The sequence below is a fragment of the Nematolebias whitei genome, chromosome 21, assembly GCF_014905685.2.
Source record: "Nematolebias whitei isolate Nwh7 chromosome 21, NemWhi1, whole genome shotgun sequence".
Classification (NCBI taxonomy): domain Eukaryota; kingdom Metazoa; phylum Chordata; class Actinopteri; order Cyprinodontiformes; family Rivulidae; genus Nematolebias; species Nematolebias whitei.
This window is the reverse complement of record NC_056518.1, coordinates 31,271,814-31,289,377: the sequence shown is the minus strand read 5'-3', so window position 1 is coordinate 31,289,377 and position 17,564 is coordinate 31,271,814. Positions and strand designations below refer to the sequence as shown.

General features: G+C 43.3%; 3 protein-coding genes across 3 annotated transcripts in view; all 3 read left to right on the top strand.

Moving 5' to 3' along the window:
- LOC119427880 (4F2 cell-surface antigen heavy chain) overlaps positions 1 to 3,164 on the top strand; it is a 7,641-nt gene extending 4,477 nt beyond the window's left edge. The window contains exons 6-8 of the mRNA XM_037695540.1: positions 239 to 554; positions 655 to 714; positions 2,653 to 3,164. Coding sequence (XP_037551468.1) covers positions 239 to 554; positions 655 to 714; positions 2,653 to 3,000 — 724 coding nt within the window. The 3' untranslated portion in view covers positions 3,001 to 3,164. The remainder of the gene's footprint in view (positions 1 to 238; positions 555 to 654; positions 715 to 2,652) is intronic.
- Positions 3,165 to 4,147: 983 nt separating this feature from the next.
- On the top strand, positions 4,148 to 8,807 carry zgc:109986 (uncharacterized protein LOC553566 homolog). The gene is made up of 9 exons (XM_037694961.1): positions 4,148 to 4,198; positions 4,503 to 4,605; positions 5,421 to 5,542; positions 5,781 to 5,919; positions 7,622 to 7,743; positions 8,032 to 8,142; positions 8,252 to 8,358; positions 8,433 to 8,523; positions 8,617 to 8,807. Exons 2-9 carry the CDS (start codon positions 4,509 to 4,511, stop codon positions 8,716 to 8,718), a joined length of 891 nt encoding a protein of 296 aa, XP_037550889.1. The 5' UTR covers positions 4,148 to 4,198; positions 4,503 to 4,508; the 3' UTR covers positions 8,719 to 8,807.
- A 1,462-nt stretch (positions 8,808 to 10,269) lies between these two features.
- Positions 10,270 to 17,564, top strand: part of LOC119427240 (bromodomain adjacent to zinc finger domain protein 1A-like) — a 22,461-nt gene continuing 15,166 nt past the window's right edge. The window contains exons 1-5 of the mRNA XM_037694821.1: positions 10,270 to 10,321; positions 10,629 to 10,748; positions 14,756 to 15,034; positions 15,176 to 15,337; positions 17,270 to 17,368. Of these exons, the coding sequence (XP_037550749.1) occupies positions 10,636 to 10,748; positions 14,756 to 15,034; positions 15,176 to 15,337; positions 17,270 to 17,368 (653 nt within the window). The 5' untranslated portion in view covers positions 10,270 to 10,321; positions 10,629 to 10,635. The remainder of the gene's footprint in view (positions 10,322 to 10,628; positions 10,749 to 14,755; positions 15,035 to 15,175; positions 15,338 to 17,269; positions 17,369 to 17,564) is intronic.

The window sequence follows — 17,564 nt, the reverse complement described above, 5'->3', positions numbered from 1 at the left end:
TGGGTCAGTTTTAGGGTCAGTCTATGGGTCAGTCTGTGGGTCAGTTTTAGGGTCAGTCTGTAGGTCAGTCTGTGGGTTAGTCTCTGATTCGGTCTATAGATCAATTTGGTTCTGTATGTAAATTGGTCGATGGGTCAGTCTTTGGTTCAGTCTGTGTGTTAGTCTGTGATTCAGAAAGAATTACAAATCATTGCAAACAGAACCAGTGTTTACATGTTTGAATTTGTGTATTTTTCAGGGTCCTGATTGGTGTCACTAAAAGCTCCTCAGCCCAAAATGTGTCTGATCTTCTCTCCTACACTGGAGTCGATCTGCTGATCTCCAATGTCCTCACGTATGGGAAAAATTATACCACCAATTACGCTGAGGCCATACAGGACTTGTATTCCTCCCACAGCCAGACCAAGCTGGCCTGGAGTCTGGGGGGTCGGGCTGAAGGTCATCTGGCCTCATTAGTGAGCCGGGCTCAGGTCAAACTCCATCAGCTGCTGCTGCTGACTCTGCCTGGAACACCAGTCTTTAATTATGGAGATGAGATTGGCCTGATGGATGAGGTGGGACATGAATAAACAAAGATAAATACATCTTAGGCTGAAACGCGATCTATGACTATCAGTGATTTTTATTTTTTTACATCTTTCGTCTCTATTCTAGGCAACCAAATTTCCCAAGATGCTTTGGGATCCAGAGAAGGAGCTGAACGGGACTCTTCAGGTAAATAGACTTATATAAAGAGGACAAAGTGCACCCTGTAAGAAAAAAATGTAAATGTCATATTTGATGTGTAGATGAAGGCCTAAAAATCAGACTGAAGCATGAACAGAGTAAACCAAAAACTTTTTGAAAGCCGTTGTCATGGTAGCAGAAAAATAACTAGTAATCCCAAACAGGAGTGCACATGGAGCAGGCAAACAAACCAAGTACCAAGAAGGAAATGGGATCTAGTGACATGTCATTGGCGAACGAATCTTCTTTGTACTGCCTAATAATCAAACGATGAGAACCAATAAAACAATAAAAAGCAATTAAAATAAAAAGTAGTTATAATAACAATCAAATCAAGGCGCCATATAAGACAAATGGCCTTATCAAATGTTTAAAATCCCTTAAAGAAATCAAAGTGGACAGCTTCAGATCTTGTTGCAAGGTGTTCCAGGAAACGGGAGCAGAGTTTAAAAAAAGGCCTTTTTGCCAAGTTCAGTTCACACTGAGGGGACACTGCAGGTAATGATGTCCTGAGCGCGCACGCTGTAACTGCACTGACGACGTGACATGTGGGAGGAGATGTATGAAGACAACAGACCGAGGAGTGATTTATAGATGATGTACTGCTGTGAGCCTAATGACGACCAGCTGACCAGTGAGCACAGAGTGTAGTGATGGGTACGGTAGTTACAACCAGTTATGAACCTTAGCACGCCATGGTAGACAGCATCCAACATCTGCAAGCAGCTGGCAGGACCATTAATGTAAATAATGTCACCATAATCAGTGGTTGGTAGGAAAGTAGCAGCTACAAGGTGTTTCCTGGCATTCAGAGTTAGACGGGATATATTTCTGAAAAAGAAACCCAGTTTTAATTTCAGTTTCTTTATCAAGCATGTGGAGATGTGCATCAATTACAATTCCCAAGTATTTGTAGGAATAGGAACACCAAGCATGGATGAGATGGCAGGAAGAACTTCTGGCACCAACTTCCTGTTTGAAAACGGCATCCCTTTGGTTTTATCACCATTTAGCACCAGTTTGAGATGGAACAACTCTGACTGGGTGATGTCAAATACAGACTCTAGAAGCTGGAAAACCTTGGCAGCTACGTTAGCTCAACAATAAACAATTCAGCATAAAGATGCAAGGAGGCATCAGGAATGTTTTGACCTACATTACTTATAGAAATTGTAAAAAGAGCGTGTCCTAAGACTGAGCCTTGTGGCACGCCATTAGGGACTGTTGAGTACCATTGTGTTGAACACATTGCCTCCGACCTGAGAGATAGTTTGAAAACCAACCAACAGTTTGATCTGAGAAACCAATATCTGAGAGTTTATGGCATAAGAAGAACGTTTCCATGGTTACTGGTCTATTGGTGACACTTGAGGTGTGCCGGGAGTCAGACCTTGTCCCTGTTGATTGATGATTAGGTGGTCACCCTTTACAAGATGTGATCATTCTCTGGAAAATATACATCAAACATGCAGCAGACTGAATCCAGTGAATCCAGTCACGATGTCAGAAGAGCTGTTTCTGAAAATATAAATGTTTCTTACACAGAAAATTAAATCTGTTCTGGTTTGATTGCATAAAGTAAATGAATGACGGAGACATTTCCTGTTTCCTTACAGGAGCTCCACTCTTGGAACAGACTAGATTTATTATGGTCCTAAGAACCGTGAGTCAGACTCTCTGGTCCTCCTCAGCCTTGGATTGGCTCCTTGTGTTTAACTTTAACTCAATCATCGTTCCTCCTGAGTCACCTGATCCTCCATTTCAGGCCCAGTCAGACGCAGAGCAGAGCGAGCGGGTCCTGACTTCCTTTAACAGTCTCATCTCTTTCAAGGAACCAGCAGAGGAACACTCGGTCCTTCCATCTTCTTAAACTCTTCCAGCACTGTTTTTTAAATGCATTTCATCATCTCATGTTTCTGTCTGCAGGAGGAGCAGTCTGAGCGTTTGTCGTATCGCAGCTTCTTCTGCTCGGCGAGCGAGCTGCGCAGTAAAGCTCTCTCGCTGCTCCACGGAGACTGGGTGCTCCTCTTCAACTCGTCCTCCTCCCTGGTGTACCTGCGGGTCTGGGACCAGAGTGACCGGTACCTGGCTGCCTTTAACTGGGCTGAGGAAGAGGTGGTGTTTCAGCTGAGCGGTTCGGTGGTGCCTCGACACGGGGCGGTGGTCCTCAGCACCAACAGCAGCGCCCTACCTGAAGACGGCAGCGTGGACCTGAACAACCTGCAACTCGGTCCCGGACAGGCCGCTCTCATCAAGTTACCATCGTCAGGATAGAAGACGAGTCCACTTCCTGTTCGTTCTGATTCCAGGTCCTCGTGCAGCCTCACTCAGACCGACAGGGAGATGACGTGAAGCAAAACGTAGTTTAAGGTTCACTGTGAGGAGAACGTCACTAACCCAGCTGTCAATCACCTTGTTATTCTAGCTGTCAATCAAATCAAGCTCCAACATGTGCTGATGTGTTGTGTTAATCTGGAGTTAAAACAATTCATCGTTATTAAATCTGTAAACAGGAGCTGTTCATGTGTCTGGTGTGCAAAAAAAAATACAAATAAAATGATAAAATAAACTGCATGATTTGTTTTATTGTGTGAAATTAATTAAAATGCACTTTTTTTTTTTATTCTCGCTTAAACCCAAATTTTGTTTTATAACAAAATATTAAAAAATACATTAACAAGGTCAGATTTACAGCAAACTCTTGATTATGACAGAAAATCAAACAAAAACTTGAAACAAACTAAAAATACAAATCATTAAAATTTTGTCAGAAACAGGCTTTTCTAACTAAAAGTTCCTTCAAATACGTTCCTGAATGCATCATAGAGCTATTCCTCAAACTGTTGGTTCCTGAATGCATCATTGAGCTATTCCTCAGACTATATTTTTTAAAATATTTTTACTATGAACAACAATATACAAACAAACGAAGGCAAAAACTGTAATACAAAGCATCAATTAGCTTTCACAGGTTGAGTTATATATATTTAAAAAAAATATACAACAAAAAAAACAAAACAATGTTACATAAACTGTTGGTTCCTGAATGCATCATAAAGCTATTCCTCAAACTTTAAAAGGCACAGACAACATTACAGTAATATCTCGTATATTATTTATTGAAACAAATATATTAATGTAAAAGATTAGTCAGTGTTCAATAAATAACTTAGTTTTACTTTTTTCTGGCGGACCGGATTCTATTCTATTCTATTCTATTCTATTCTATTCTATTCTATTCTATTCTATTCTATTCTATTCTATTCTATTCTGAGGAACATGGAGAGTGTTCTGGCCCGATGGTTTGGTGGAAGCGCGAGGAGTCTTTGACTGAACTCAACTAAATTTATTTTTGTCCACAAGGTGGCGCCAAACAGTTACCCGGATGTTGACGTCCGCCGAAATAAAAGAAGAAGAAGAAGAAACCGGAAGAAGAGAGCACAATCTCCACGTTAGTTTTCTACACTTACCGGTATTTATTCCTGATATGATTTCTATATAAAGTAAATTTATGTAAAACCTTTTTATTAATATAACTAGTGTTTCCTGTCGGTGTCGGGAGCGCGCACGAAGAGGAAGTGATAATAAAGAAAAAACAACCGAGTTCACCTGAAATTAATTTCTACTTTGAATTTACTGTTGTGTGATTTTGTTGAGTTGTGTAATTGTTGAGCTTGTGGGTCACAAGCAGGATACAAGTTTGTATTGGTGTCATGTTGTGTGTCAGTAAACAAACAGTTGTTGTTTTACACATCACCTGTCACACCTGGTTTCAGATCATCATGAACTTTGATGAAGCCAAGTTGGAACTTCAGCAGCTGCTGAACAAAGTGAGTCCGCCTGAGGTGGGGAAGCTGCTGGACTGGATGAAGAACTCAGGTAAAGTCACCTGCAGCAGGGAGGTCCAGTTCATGGAGGCCATGACTTGTTTCCTTCAGATGTCCCACTGCAAGTGAACGCAGCATCATCAAACGAGGCAGAAAAACTGATGAGACTCGATGCGTTTTACAGTTATTGTATTTTTAGATGATAACGTTTAAAATCTCAACATTATTGAACTAAAAATAAAGTTTCTCTTACTTTAGTTTGAAGAAACGAGCAGCTCTTTGAGATTTAAAAGCTGAAGGCAGGAAAACAAAAATAAACCAGATAAAAGGAGTGACAGCTTCCATCCAGCTGCAGACAGCTGCAGTCAGCTTCCATCCAGCTGCAGACAGCTGCAGTCAGCTGCAGACAGCTTCCAGACAGCTGCAGTCAGCTTCCATCCAGCTGCAGACAGCTGCAGTCAGCTGCAGACAGCTGCAGTCAGCTTCCAGACAGCTGCAGTCAGCTTCCATCCAGCTGCAGACAGCTGCAGTCAGCTTCCAGACAGCTGCAGTCAGCTTCCATCCAGCTGCAGACAGCTGCAGTCAGCCGACCCGGTGTTGGTTCATCAAGGTCATTTTAATAGATTATTATTTTAAACGGTCATTAAAAACAAACTCGACAGTTGAGCGGTTTTAAACACGGTGGTTTGGTCGTGATGCCGTGATGCTCGAGTCGAGCCTGTCATGATCGTGACATGCAGAACAGCTACACACCTGCGTGCAACATTTCTCGGTGCTCTCAGGTGATGAACATGTGAGCACGCACGTGATGAGTGTGATCAGATGATAGTGCACGTTTGAGCAGCTTCCTGTCTGCGTCTCCTTCAGATGAGCTGGACCACCTGCTGCTGGACAACAACAAGCTCATCCTGCAGAACATTGCAGACGACCTGAGACCCAGACTGCCTCTGGAGGCCATGTTCCCGTCAGAAGCTGCTGCCCACCAGAAGGTTCGGGGGGGGTTGGATGGGGGTGGAGGGGTTAAAGAGGTGTGGACTGTTCTGGTTCTGTTTCTCAGCTGTAGATCCAGGTTGATCTTCTCGCTCTGAAGACTTTTAAAAAAAACTTTTCGTCCAACAAAGTTCAGCTGAAGGTTTTTGGACTTCTGTAGTCCTTTGAGTTCTGAACGTTGCAACGTTTGAAGGTTCAGTTTCCTGATGACCAGAAATGTTGCGTTGTATTTCTCAGATGCAGCAGTGTGCACGGCCAACAGTGCACGTGGACAGCTTCCTGTACAGTGACGAGCAGGTGGACGCTCTGTGTGAGGAGGGGGCCATGAGCAGGAACTACTGCCTGAGCTGCGGATCCTTCAGAACCGCTCCGTTGGGTACCAGCAGACACACTGAAGCAGCTGAAAACTTGGGCCAGTTCAAAGATCTGATCCGAGTTCTGACACCGACACGTGTTTGTTGAGCCAGACCCAAACAGTCCAGCTCCACTTTTAACAAGAGAAGTCATAAAGAACTCAAAGATCATAAATACCATAATTCCCAGACTATGACCTGAATATATAAAAAGTTAAAAACAAAGCAACTGGACTTTATTTGGAACTGAAGACGTTTCGCTTCTCATCCGAGGAGCTTCTCAGTTCAAAGAAAGGAGGAGTGTGGGATTCAAGTTACAAAGCTGAGATGTTCTGTAAGCTTGCATAATGTAGACTGACACATGCAGATTGACCTCTCGCTCTTCACAGTAGAGGATCGTTAGGGTCTTTGTTAGTCTCATCCACAGAGGGACCACTCTGGTGACATCGCTGAAATTCCTGACAGGCGTGAAACTGGCTGGGTATACCCGAACATAAGCCACGCCCACTAATAAAAAAATTATAATTTTGTACAATTTGTACAAATGGGCAGAAAATTGTGCCATCAGAAACTGAAACTGAATTGTTCAGACTGAATCTGGAGTTGCGTAATTTGAAATGAAATACATTGGTACCCCGTCTCTCACACAGTGACAGCTGGACATGGGCACCAGTGACCCCCGCGACCCAAAAAGGAAGAAGCGGGTAAAAGATAATGGATGGTTTGAAAATTAATTTCACTAAATTGAAACTGAATTTAATGGTTTGAAACTGGATTTCGTTGTATTGAAAATTCAGTTTGAATTTCGGTTCCAAAATTCAGTTTTTGCAGTCTCGAGGGGGCGGTGATGCAATCCACCGTAAAACGCCAGCGAAGAAGAACTTTCTTTACGGCGTATCTTGAGCTGGAGCAGTGGTGTGCACGAGTTCATGCGCACGTGTGTGTGTGAATGTTTCTGTTCAGTGCCTGAGACAACTTAGTTGTGAACTGGCGCTATATAAATTGAATTGAATTGAAAAAGTAGCGGGTTATAGTCCGTAAATTACGGTAATTGGGATTTATAAGACGAGCGCCTCGTTCACCCTGCAGCTCTTAATGCTCCGTGCATCATTTATCTGTGACCCCCGTCACAGTCCAGGGCGGACAGTCTGGTTCTGCAGCACGCTGCGCTTACACATATGGAGGCTGCGCACGTTGGACCACAGGTGAAAGTGACCGGGGTCCGATTCGACTCGATCAGATTTGTGATGTTCAGACTGTCATAAAAAAATCTGATCACATACGAGAAAAAGTATTGTGGCTTCAGGTTGAGCATCTGATGAAGATGAAGTTAAAGGTGCGGGTGTTTCCTGAAACGTGACGGAAGAGTCACCTGCTTTATTTATACACGTTAGTCTCACTGAGCCCCGAGGACTCGTTCACGAGAGAGACCCGAGTGATGACGGCAGTGGACCATCATAAAACAAAACATAAACTGGGAAACTAAACGAAAGAAAGTGATTTTAAAAAAACAAAAACAGGAAATACTTTGTGTCCAACGGCACCGACTCCTATCGGGTCCAAAGCTCAGTTACAGATTCATCTTTAGACTTCGAGTCAGGACTCTGAGGAGATCTTTGAACGGATCCACCCTCCGGACATGACAATATATACGTGTGTGGGGTTCAGCTCCTCCGTGACCCCCTCCCCCTGCAGTCCCGCTGATCCTGCTGTCGTCTCCTGCAGAGTTCATCTCTCATTCCTTCTCGGCGACAGAGCTGCAGTTCCTCTTCCAGAACCTTCTTCCAGATTTGAGCGGGCGGACCGTGGTGGACGTTGGTTCCAGACTAGGAGCTGTGCTTTATGCGGTCAGAGGCCAACACACACACACACACACTCACACACACACACACGTTTAGTTTGTATTGCTGGTAGTAAGTGGGACTCCTTCAAGGTGACAAGAGCTTAAAGTCAAAACATTAAAAAATTTTTGTTTAGTGTGCACGTCTGTTTGATTTTAGTAAACATCTTTCAACAAACTGATCTGAAGACGGCGCAGAATCAAACTGTTGGAGGAAGTGCAGCGGAGAATAATGACAAATCTGGTGTGTGTGTACGTGTGTGTGTGTGTGTGTGTGTGAACGTGTTGCGTTCAGGGTTATTTGTACAGCTCAGCGTCTCGGCTGTTTGGACTTGAACTCAACGAGGACTTCATCCGGCTCCAGAACGACATCGTGCACAAATACAAGTTTTCTGACAGAGTTCAGGTTTGTCTCTGAACACTCCTCAGCTAACACACATGCACACACATGCACACACATGCACACACACGCACACACACGCACACACACACTTTCATCCATTGAACCTGTGCAGGTTCTGCATGCTGACGTCTGCACACAAGAAGTTCTGCTGAGCAGCACCGATGTTCTGATCATGAACAACGTCTTCGAGTACTTCATGGAGTCCAGCCAACAAGTCAGGTAAACACCTGGAGAACCATCTAGAGTCCAAACTGAGCTGCAGAACCCTGACAGACATGGCTGCCTGTGTTCAGGGCGTGGAGCTTCATCATGCAGACCTTCAGGAGGAGAGGCTCGCTGCTCGTCACGGTTCCCAGCCTGCAGGAGAGTCTGAGCGCCCTGCAGGTAAAACCTCCAGGAACCAGCTGCAGCAGGACGTTCTGCTGGGAATCCAAAATACTAACAGTTCCTGCTCATGTCCATCAGGTGCCGCTGGAGCCCGGCTGGGTGGAAGAACTTCCTGTGGACTATGACGTCTACCTGGGCCGAGATACGGACCCTGAGGCTCTCAGACAGATCCACCTCTACAGAATCATGTGACACCGGGGAGGCGGAGCTTTACGTTCCATGCCCCCCTCCTGAGCATCGAATGACACCTGAACGTGTTAAATATGAACGTCTGAACAAACACCTGCGACGTCTGAACTAAACGACTCGACGGGAGGCGGCAGTGGAAATAAATGAGCTACTCCAGGGATAATCAACTGGTGGCCCAGGGGCCAAATCAGGCCCAGGAATGAACTCAGTTTGGCCCACTAATGGGTTCATTTTTACATAAAACTAATTTTTAAACCATAAAACAAACTCGATGACAATAACTGCTGGAGGTCCGGCCCCTGAGCTCTTGGCTTTCAGGAACTGTGCCCCCCTGAGCAGTCAAGTTGAATAGTCCTGATCTAAGGTGTCTTGGTTGAGTCAGGTCCTCTGGATGGATTCTTCCTGTTGAAACTTTTCATTTTTTTATCCAAAGGACTTCTTCAGTCTGAGGAGCTGCAACAAACTGATCTAAGGTTACAGTGTTCTGTTGGTTTGTACGTGGCTAAACCTGGACTGGAACCAGGGAAGTCTGGTCACCTTCATCTTTGGGTTCGGTCAGAGGTTTGCATCCATTCATCTAACCAGTCGCTCATGGGAAACGTCTGTTCTGGTGTATGAGCTGGGCCTGGGGACTGAAACACGAATGAACCTGTGAACACTGAGGTACTCCAGCGTCTACAGCTGAAGCTGGACATTGTTCTTTTCCTTTTCATGCGTTTTTGTTTTTCTTGTGCCTTTTTCATAATAATTTAATTTGTCTGCATTGAGGTGTGCAACGTCTATTTGTATTGAGTTTAAATTTGTTGTTTTTGTATTTGTATGCCTACTTTAGGAGATTTAATTGGGTCTTTTGAAATAAACGAGACTAGGTCTGCAAATGAGCCTCAGGCTAGAAGACCTGTGTGCAACAATAAATAAATAAAATCACTGTGTTTAAGAATGTAACATTATTTAAATTGAGTTATTAAACTCATGATCCTCAACATGCATACAGATAAATGCCATTAAGTTATTAAAAATAGTTTTGATTAATAATGGACCAACAAATCTGATGTACTACATGTCTCTACAAAACCTGAGCAGGGATCTGATCCTTACAGGATCCTTTTAGTTTGATTTATTTTTGTCTTCATCTCAGCCTGTAAGATCCAGATGACCTTCTTCTACTGAAATGGCTCAACTCGGAGATAAACCTGTGATGAAACGGAACCGTAAGTTCAGACTCATGGGTCCAAACCGAGGAGTCGGCTTCAATGAATGAACTGCTGCATTTATGGCCCGCTCGTTGATCGGAAATTTGATATTTTCATTTATTTCAACCTGTAAACTCGGGAGAGAAGTGATGAAACAATGTTAAAGTGAATAAATAACATTAATATATTTATTAAATTAAAATAACAAATGTTGCTATTCAATCGGCTAGTCGACAACATTTTTGTTCCTGTACTGTAGAACAAGCGGAGGCGTGAAAAGGGAAAATTCCGAGCCAGCTGGGGGGTCCGTGAAGTAGATAAAACTTCGTCAACAAGCCGCCAGAGCCGAATTTCCGCCCGGACTTCTTCCTCTTCGTTTGGACCGCCGGCGGGCGCTTCGTCGGTACACTTCGGTAAAACCCGCCAGTTTCATTTGGTCCAGTTCTGTTTCATGTTTAGGGGGTTGGGAGGAGGGTTCGGGCTGTGTGTTCGGTGTCTAATTGGGTCCAAGTATTCGGTTCAGATAAAGGAGAGGAGCCGTTTCTCCACGCGGTCAGATTATCTTCGCGTTTAACAAAAGAGCCGCTCTCCTCTTCCCCGCTGTTCGGTTCGGTTCGGTTCTGCTGCTCTTGTTCCGGTCCAACTGTCTGGCTTCACTTTGGTGTGCTTTCAGTGACAGTTAGTCGGACTCTGACCCGCTTTGGCTCCTCTTTCTTTCAGCAAAGCGATGCCGCTGCTCCACCGAACAGCCTTCATCCGGCAGAGACCTCCGGCGGACCTGCAGCCGGACGAGGAGGTCTTCCTCTGCAAGATCACACACGAAGTCTTCCGGACCTACGAGTGAGTATCACCCGGCCCGTGGGCTCAGGTGGGTCGGTGAAAGGACAACAGGCGGGTTCAGAACCACAGGAAGCTCCAGTAGGTCCAAAACATCCACCTATAGGTCCAAAACATCCACGTATAGGTCCAAAACATATACGTATAGGTCCAAAACATCTAGTATAGGTCCAAAACGTCTACGTATAGGTCCAAAACGTCTACGTATAGGTCCAAAACGTCTACGTATAGGTCCAAAACGTTTACGTATAGGTCCAAAACATCTACGTATAGGTCCAAAACATCTACGTATAGGTCCAAAACATCCACGTATAGGTCCAAAACATCCACGTATAGGTCCAAAACATCCACGTATAGGTCCAAAACATCTAGTATAGGTCCAAAACATCCACGTATAGGTCCAAAACGTCTAGGTATAGGTCCAAAACGTCTAGGTATAGGTCCAAAACGTCTACGTATAGGTCCAAAACGTCTACGTATAGGTACAAAACGTAGTTATAGGTCCACGTATAGGTCCAAATCCTCATTATATACGTCCAAAACATCCACGTACAGGTTCAAAACGTCCACACATAGGTTAAAAACAACTAGATAAAGGTCTAAATCTACACCATTGTAGTCCTAATCTACACTATGAAGGTCCAAAACACCAAGATGAAGATCCAAGTCTACACCATTAAGGTGCAAAACATTGATATAGGTCGAAAACATCCACGTATAGGTCCAAATCATCAATATAGGTTCAAAACGGCATAAAAGTCCAAAATTTGATCAAGGTCTAAACGAGAAGGTCTAAAATATCGGCATACACGTTCAAAACAACATGAAGGTCCAATCTATACTTTGAAGGTCCAAAACAACAACATGAAGGTCCAAAGCTACCCCAAGGTCCAAAACATCATCATATAGGCTCAAAACAACATAAAAGTTCAAAACGACAACTCGAAGGCCCAAATCTACACCATTAAGGTCCAAAACCTCAACACATGAGTTCAGAATTACATAAAAGCCCTAACTTTGATAAAGGTCCAAAACAACAAGATGGAAGTCTAATATAACGATATGAAGGTCCAAATCAATGATATGAAGGTCCAATTCTACACCATTAAGATCCAAAACATCGAGATTTCTATGTTTAAAACTTCACAGTCCAAAACGTGGACACAAATGTTCCAAAACAACGTGTAGGTTCAAACTGACATGAGGGTTAAAAAAACATGGTTTAAAATGACATGCAAGTCAAAAACTGTAAGATGAAGTTTCAAAATAACAAGATGAAAGCTCAAAACGACAACACGTAGGTTCACAATGACGACAGGAAGTTTAAAACGACCTCTTCGAGCAGAGCCTTTGTCCGACCAGAAGTTTGAATTGAGTTCATTATTGAACAAGAAGCTAATGCAGAGGTACAAGTGAGCTGCTAAACAATACCTAATGGTAAGTTTCTTTCAGCTGCTCTCTTCCACAACGAAACAACTCCCACGAAAGATTTGGCAATTGTTCTACTCCGAAACAATGAGGTTGCACCTCAAACCCGCAACCTCAGGATAACATGACTACGGTACTGACCACCGAGCTACCGCAGCCCCCCTACTAAACAATATGTAATAATTCCCTGTAATATTTTTTGTTTTTTTACCAGAAACAAACATTCAGTATTTGTTTTTACTCTTTTGGTCCAGACTGTGGAGTCAAGAGTTCAAATAGTTAAACAGTCCCAACAGAATTTGGAGTTATAATCTTGAAACACCATCTGATAATGTAAGGACCATTAAGGTTCCTGTCAAGGTTCTAACTCAACCTTGATCATATTTAACCTTGGACCAGCAAGGTTCTAAACTTCTCAGGAACAGAACATGTCTTCAGTCCTTGTTTTGGGGCCACTGGAGTGTTTTAAATGTTGGTGTTGGACAAAATCTTTCACTCACTAATGTTGCTTTTCCAAAAGAACCACACTCAACGGCAGAAGACTTCTAACCTGTATTTATACTTCCAAGGTCATATTTCAGGAGAGTTTACATAAATATACATACAAACCGGATTACAAAAAAGTTGGGACACTAAACAAATTGTGAATAAAAACTGAATGCAATGATGTGGAGATGGCAAATGTCAATATTTTATTCGTAATATAACATGGATGACAGATCAAAAGTTTAATCTGAGTAAATGTAACATTTTAAAGGAAAAATATGTTGATTCAAAATTTCACAGTGTCAACAAATCCCAAAAAAGTTGGGAGAAGTAGCAATAAGTGGCTGGAAAAAGGAAATTGAGCATATAACGAACAGCTGGAAGACCAATTAACACTAATTAGGTCAATTGACAACATATAAAAAGAGAGGGTATAAAAAGAGCTTCTCAGAGTGTCGGTGTCTCTCAGAAGCCAAGATAATAAGAGGATCACCAATTCCACCATTGTTGTGCAGAAAGATAGTGAAGCAATACCAGAATGGTGTTACCCAGCGTAAGATAGTAAAGACTTTTAAGTTATCATCATCAACCGTGCATAACATCATCAAAAGATTCAGAGAATCTGGAACAATCGCTGTGCGTAAGGGTCAAGGCTGTAAAACTCTACTGGATGCTCGTGATCTCCGGGCCCTTAAACGTCACTGCACCTCAAACAGGAATGCCACTGTCAAGGAAATAACAGAATGGGCTCAGGAATACTTCCAGAAAGCATTGTCAGTGAACACAATCCATCGTGCCATCCGCCGTTGCCAGCTGAAACTCTACAGTGCAAAGAGGAAGCCATTTGTAAGCAAGCTCCACAAGCTCAGACGTTTGCACTGGGCCAGGGGTCATTTAAAATGGAGTGTGGCAAAATGGAAGACTGTTCTGTGGTCAGATGAGTCACGATTTGAAGTTCTTTATGGAACATTGGGACGCCATGTCATCCGGACCAGAGAGGACAAGGATAGCCCAAGTTGTTATCAACGCTCCGTTCAGAAGCCTGCATCACTGATGGTATGGGGTTGCATGAGCGCTTGTGGCATGGGCAGCTTGTCTGGAAAGGCACCATTAATGCAGAGGACTATGTTCAGGTTCTAGAACAACATGTGCTCCCATCTAGACGTCATCTCTTTCAGGGAAGACCCTGCATTTTTCAACACGATAATGCCAGACCACATTCTGCAGCAATCACAACATCATGGCTACGTAGGAGAAGGATCCGGGTACTGAAATGGCCAGCCTGCAGTCCAGATCTTTCACCTATAGAGAACATTTGGCGCATCATAAAGAGGAAGGTGCGACAAAGAAGGCCCAAGACGATTGAACAGTTAGAGGCCTGTATTAGACATGAATGGGAGAGCATTCCTATTTCTAAACTTGAGAAACTGGTCTCCTCTGTCCCCAGACGTCTGTTGAGTGTTGTAAGAAGAAGGGGGGGATGCCACACAGTGGTAAAAATGGACTTGTCCCAACTTTTTTGGGATTTGTTGATGCCATGAAATTTGGAAACAACAGATTTTTCCCTTAAAATGATACATTCTATTAGTTTAAACTTTTGATCTGTGATTTGTGTTCTATTCTGAATAAAATATTAGATGTTGGCACCTCCACATCATTGCATTCAGTTTTTATTTACAATTTGTTTAGTGTCCCAACTTTTTTGGAATCCGGTTTGTAAATCACATACATAGATGTATACGCATGAAAACCAGGCAGAAAAAAAGCCACGAGCCGTGTTATCTGCTGGCTTTTATACTCCGATCAGCTCATCCGATTGCAGGAGGTGTCCTTGAAGCAAGCTGCAGTCTTTTTATTCAGCGCTCTGTGTTTACCCAAACATATGGTTCATGGGCTCATGAGATAGTGTCTTGGGAGTTAGTTTCAACTAGTTTTGGGCTTCTTGTTCTCAAGGCAGGGGGGAAGAATATTCTCACCCATAGAAATAAAAACATCCATAACCTTTGACTAAAAGTTCCCTTACGGTTGGTTAATGTGCACCCAAAAGAACGCAGACCAACCTCATGATTCTGACCCACCCTCTCTCTCCCACACAGTGAGTTTTTTGAGAGGACCATCCTTTGCAACAGTTTGGTGTGGAGCTGTGCATTAACGGGTCGAGCAGGCCTCACCTACCTGGAGGCAATGGAGAGCGAGCGGCGAGCCAGGCAGAGCCTGCAGAACTTCCCTCAGGTTCTGATGGTACCTCTATTCCACCTGGCTGCTCTGAGCCGCCGCTGCAGGTTGTCGGAGCTCTGTGAGGACGTTTACTCATTCGCCAAAGACCGCTTCTTTCCTGGAGAGGTAGTGGATGTTAGCGGACGCAAAGGAGCCAGGTACTGACGGGCACCAGGTTTCTGAGAAATCCTCAGTCCTAAAAGTCATTTCTAATGGAACATGTTAGTTTCTCTGTTACATTATTCAGGGCCATGAACTGATTGTGTGTGTGTGTGGGTGTGTGTGTGTGTGTGATTTAGGTATGTCTGTGAGATCCTGCATGTGCACGCACCTTACTCCAGTGCTAATGGAGCCCCGCCCACTAATGGCCAAAACACTCAGGCTGGTGATGATACGATTATCATCATTGACAGTGACGACGAGAGCGACGCCTTCCAGAGTCCCACCACACACTTCAACTGGTCAGTACATCAAAATGGCTCAGCTCATAATTTCTCATTGACGGCAGTTGTCGGACGGGCGCATGTTAGGATGCGTGAGAGGAGCGGAGCGCTACATCTGTATCATCTTAGCTAGCGCATCTGTATTGCGCCCTGCTAGCTTAGCGCTACGTCAAGGTTTGAACAATGTAGCTGCCACATACGCTGGTGAAGATTCTCAGTCATCCAGGACATGGTAAATTCAAAAAAGTTCAAGACAAGAACAACTGGACTTTTATTTGTAACGGAAGACATTTCGCTTCTCATCCAAGAAGCTTTCTCAATTCAAAGAGCAGAGCGTGTGGTGTTCAGGTCATAAAGCTGACATAAGATACACACATACATATGCAGATTGACCTATCACACCTCACTGTAGGTGCTTGTTAAGGTATTTGTTAATCTAGTTCACAGATGAGGCCCCTCTGGTCCCATCTTATAGGTGTGAAAATGGCTTCTCGGATGAGAAGCGAAACGTCTTCCGTTACAAAGAAAGTCCAGTTGTTTTTGTCTTGAACTTTGTAGCTGCCACATACACCAAGACTTTGCCCTAAGATTTGAATAGTCCACCTGATGGTGTTATGGGGAATACCTCAAAGGAGAAATATGTTGGGGAGAAAGAACCCAAATAACGCAATGTCCTGATGCTTGCTCAGTAATCCAGGTAGAAAAATCTAACAAGGTTGAGTCAGGTCCCCTGGACGGGTTCTTTGTTGAAACGTTTTGTCTTTTATCCAAAATACTTCTTCAGCCTGAGGAGCTGCAACTAAGTCTGTCTTATAAATGGCACCTTCTCCTAGGGGATCAACCATTTTGCTGGTGACATTTAGAACTAGCTGTTCACATGATGGAGGAGGACCATCAACCTAACAATTGGTCGTAAGTGCCTTGATGGCCGCTTGCTATTCACAGAGGGCTGAGTGATACTATGATACTAGCAATAACATTGATGGTATCACTCAGCCCTCTGTGAATAGCAAGCGGCCATCAGGTCCAACATCCATCAGGAGATGGATGTTGGATCGTGAAGGAAAGTGGAATAAAAGTTATGAAGTGTAGAAATTGTGGCACCAAGGTAGGAAGAAACCTGTAATTATTTTGTTTTAATATAATTACATGCATGTTGACAAAAGTGACAATTTTTTTAATGTGTCACTGGCACAGTTGTGAAGGCTGCATGACGCAGCGTCTTTTTTTCATGATGACTCATCACTAAATCAGAAAACGGTAAAACGCCCCCCTAAATTCACTGCTGGTGGATATCAAAATGTTCACTGGTTAAAGTTAATATTCTTATTTTTAAACATGCAGTTCAGTGTCACCATTGCTTAACACCGTGGCATGTTGTGTTACAAATAAAACTAAATAAAAAATGAAAGTAAAGTCATCGTTTGTGATAAATTATGTCACATTTCATTATTTTAACCATAGGAGTGCGTTTAAAAACAGAATGATGCACATATGGAGTAGTTGAACGAGAAATCTGTCTCATAAATAATTATTGAATCAAATGTATACAAATGTAGGTAAACGCAGATGTTTAACAACCCGTTAAAATGCACCAGAACGCAGGAAATGGCATCTAATTTGTTAAAAATTTTATTTTATTATTATTTTTTGGAGGGTTGGGTGACCAACCTACTGCAGTGAGCGTGCTGGCAGCACTCTGCAGGTTCTGCTCCCAAGGTGCTTCAGCGTGTGGACATCAGACTAACATTAGGTTGGATCAGCTGCAAAATAAATAACGGTCTGAGGTTTTAACGATTTGTTGTGTTCAGAAGAAAAGAGACAGACGTTGTCCACCATCGCTTCAGCTTCAGCTTGTCCATGAGTTTCATCACAGAGCAAAGGCTCTTCAGAAAGTCGATGTCGTACAAAACGGTTTTCTCAAGTCATTTTTTTGTGTTTTGTCAGCAGGAAGAAGAAACCTCTGAGTCCGTCTCTCTTCAAATACACAGTGAGCAACACTAAAGACGAGCACAGTAAGCCATTTACTGTCAACGCCAGTCAGATCAGGTGAGACGAGAGAGAAGGTGGAACTTTACTGATCCCGCAGGAAATTGTTGTGCTAGAGTTTCAATAGAAGAACATGCACAAGGAATCACACAAGATTTAAAAGTAACAGAGAATATAAAAATACCAACCCTTACCAAGACCCTTACCTTCTACTAGGTATCGGTCTGGTCCATCTCTAACCTTCTACTAGGTATCG

Coding starts and splice junctions, on each gene's coding strand:
- zgc:109986 (XM_037694961.1), top strand. CDS start 4,509: ATGAACTTTGATGAAGCCAAGTTGGAACTTCAGCAGCTGCTGAACAAA. Junction 5,920..7,621: donor CTTCAGAACCGCTCCGTTGG/GTACCAGCAGAC, acceptor CGTCTCCTGCAG/AGTTCATCTCTCATTCCTTC. Junction 8,359..8,432: donor GAGTCCAGCCAACAAGTCAG/GTAAACACCTGG, acceptor GCCTGTGTTCAG/GGCGTGGAGCTTCATCATGC.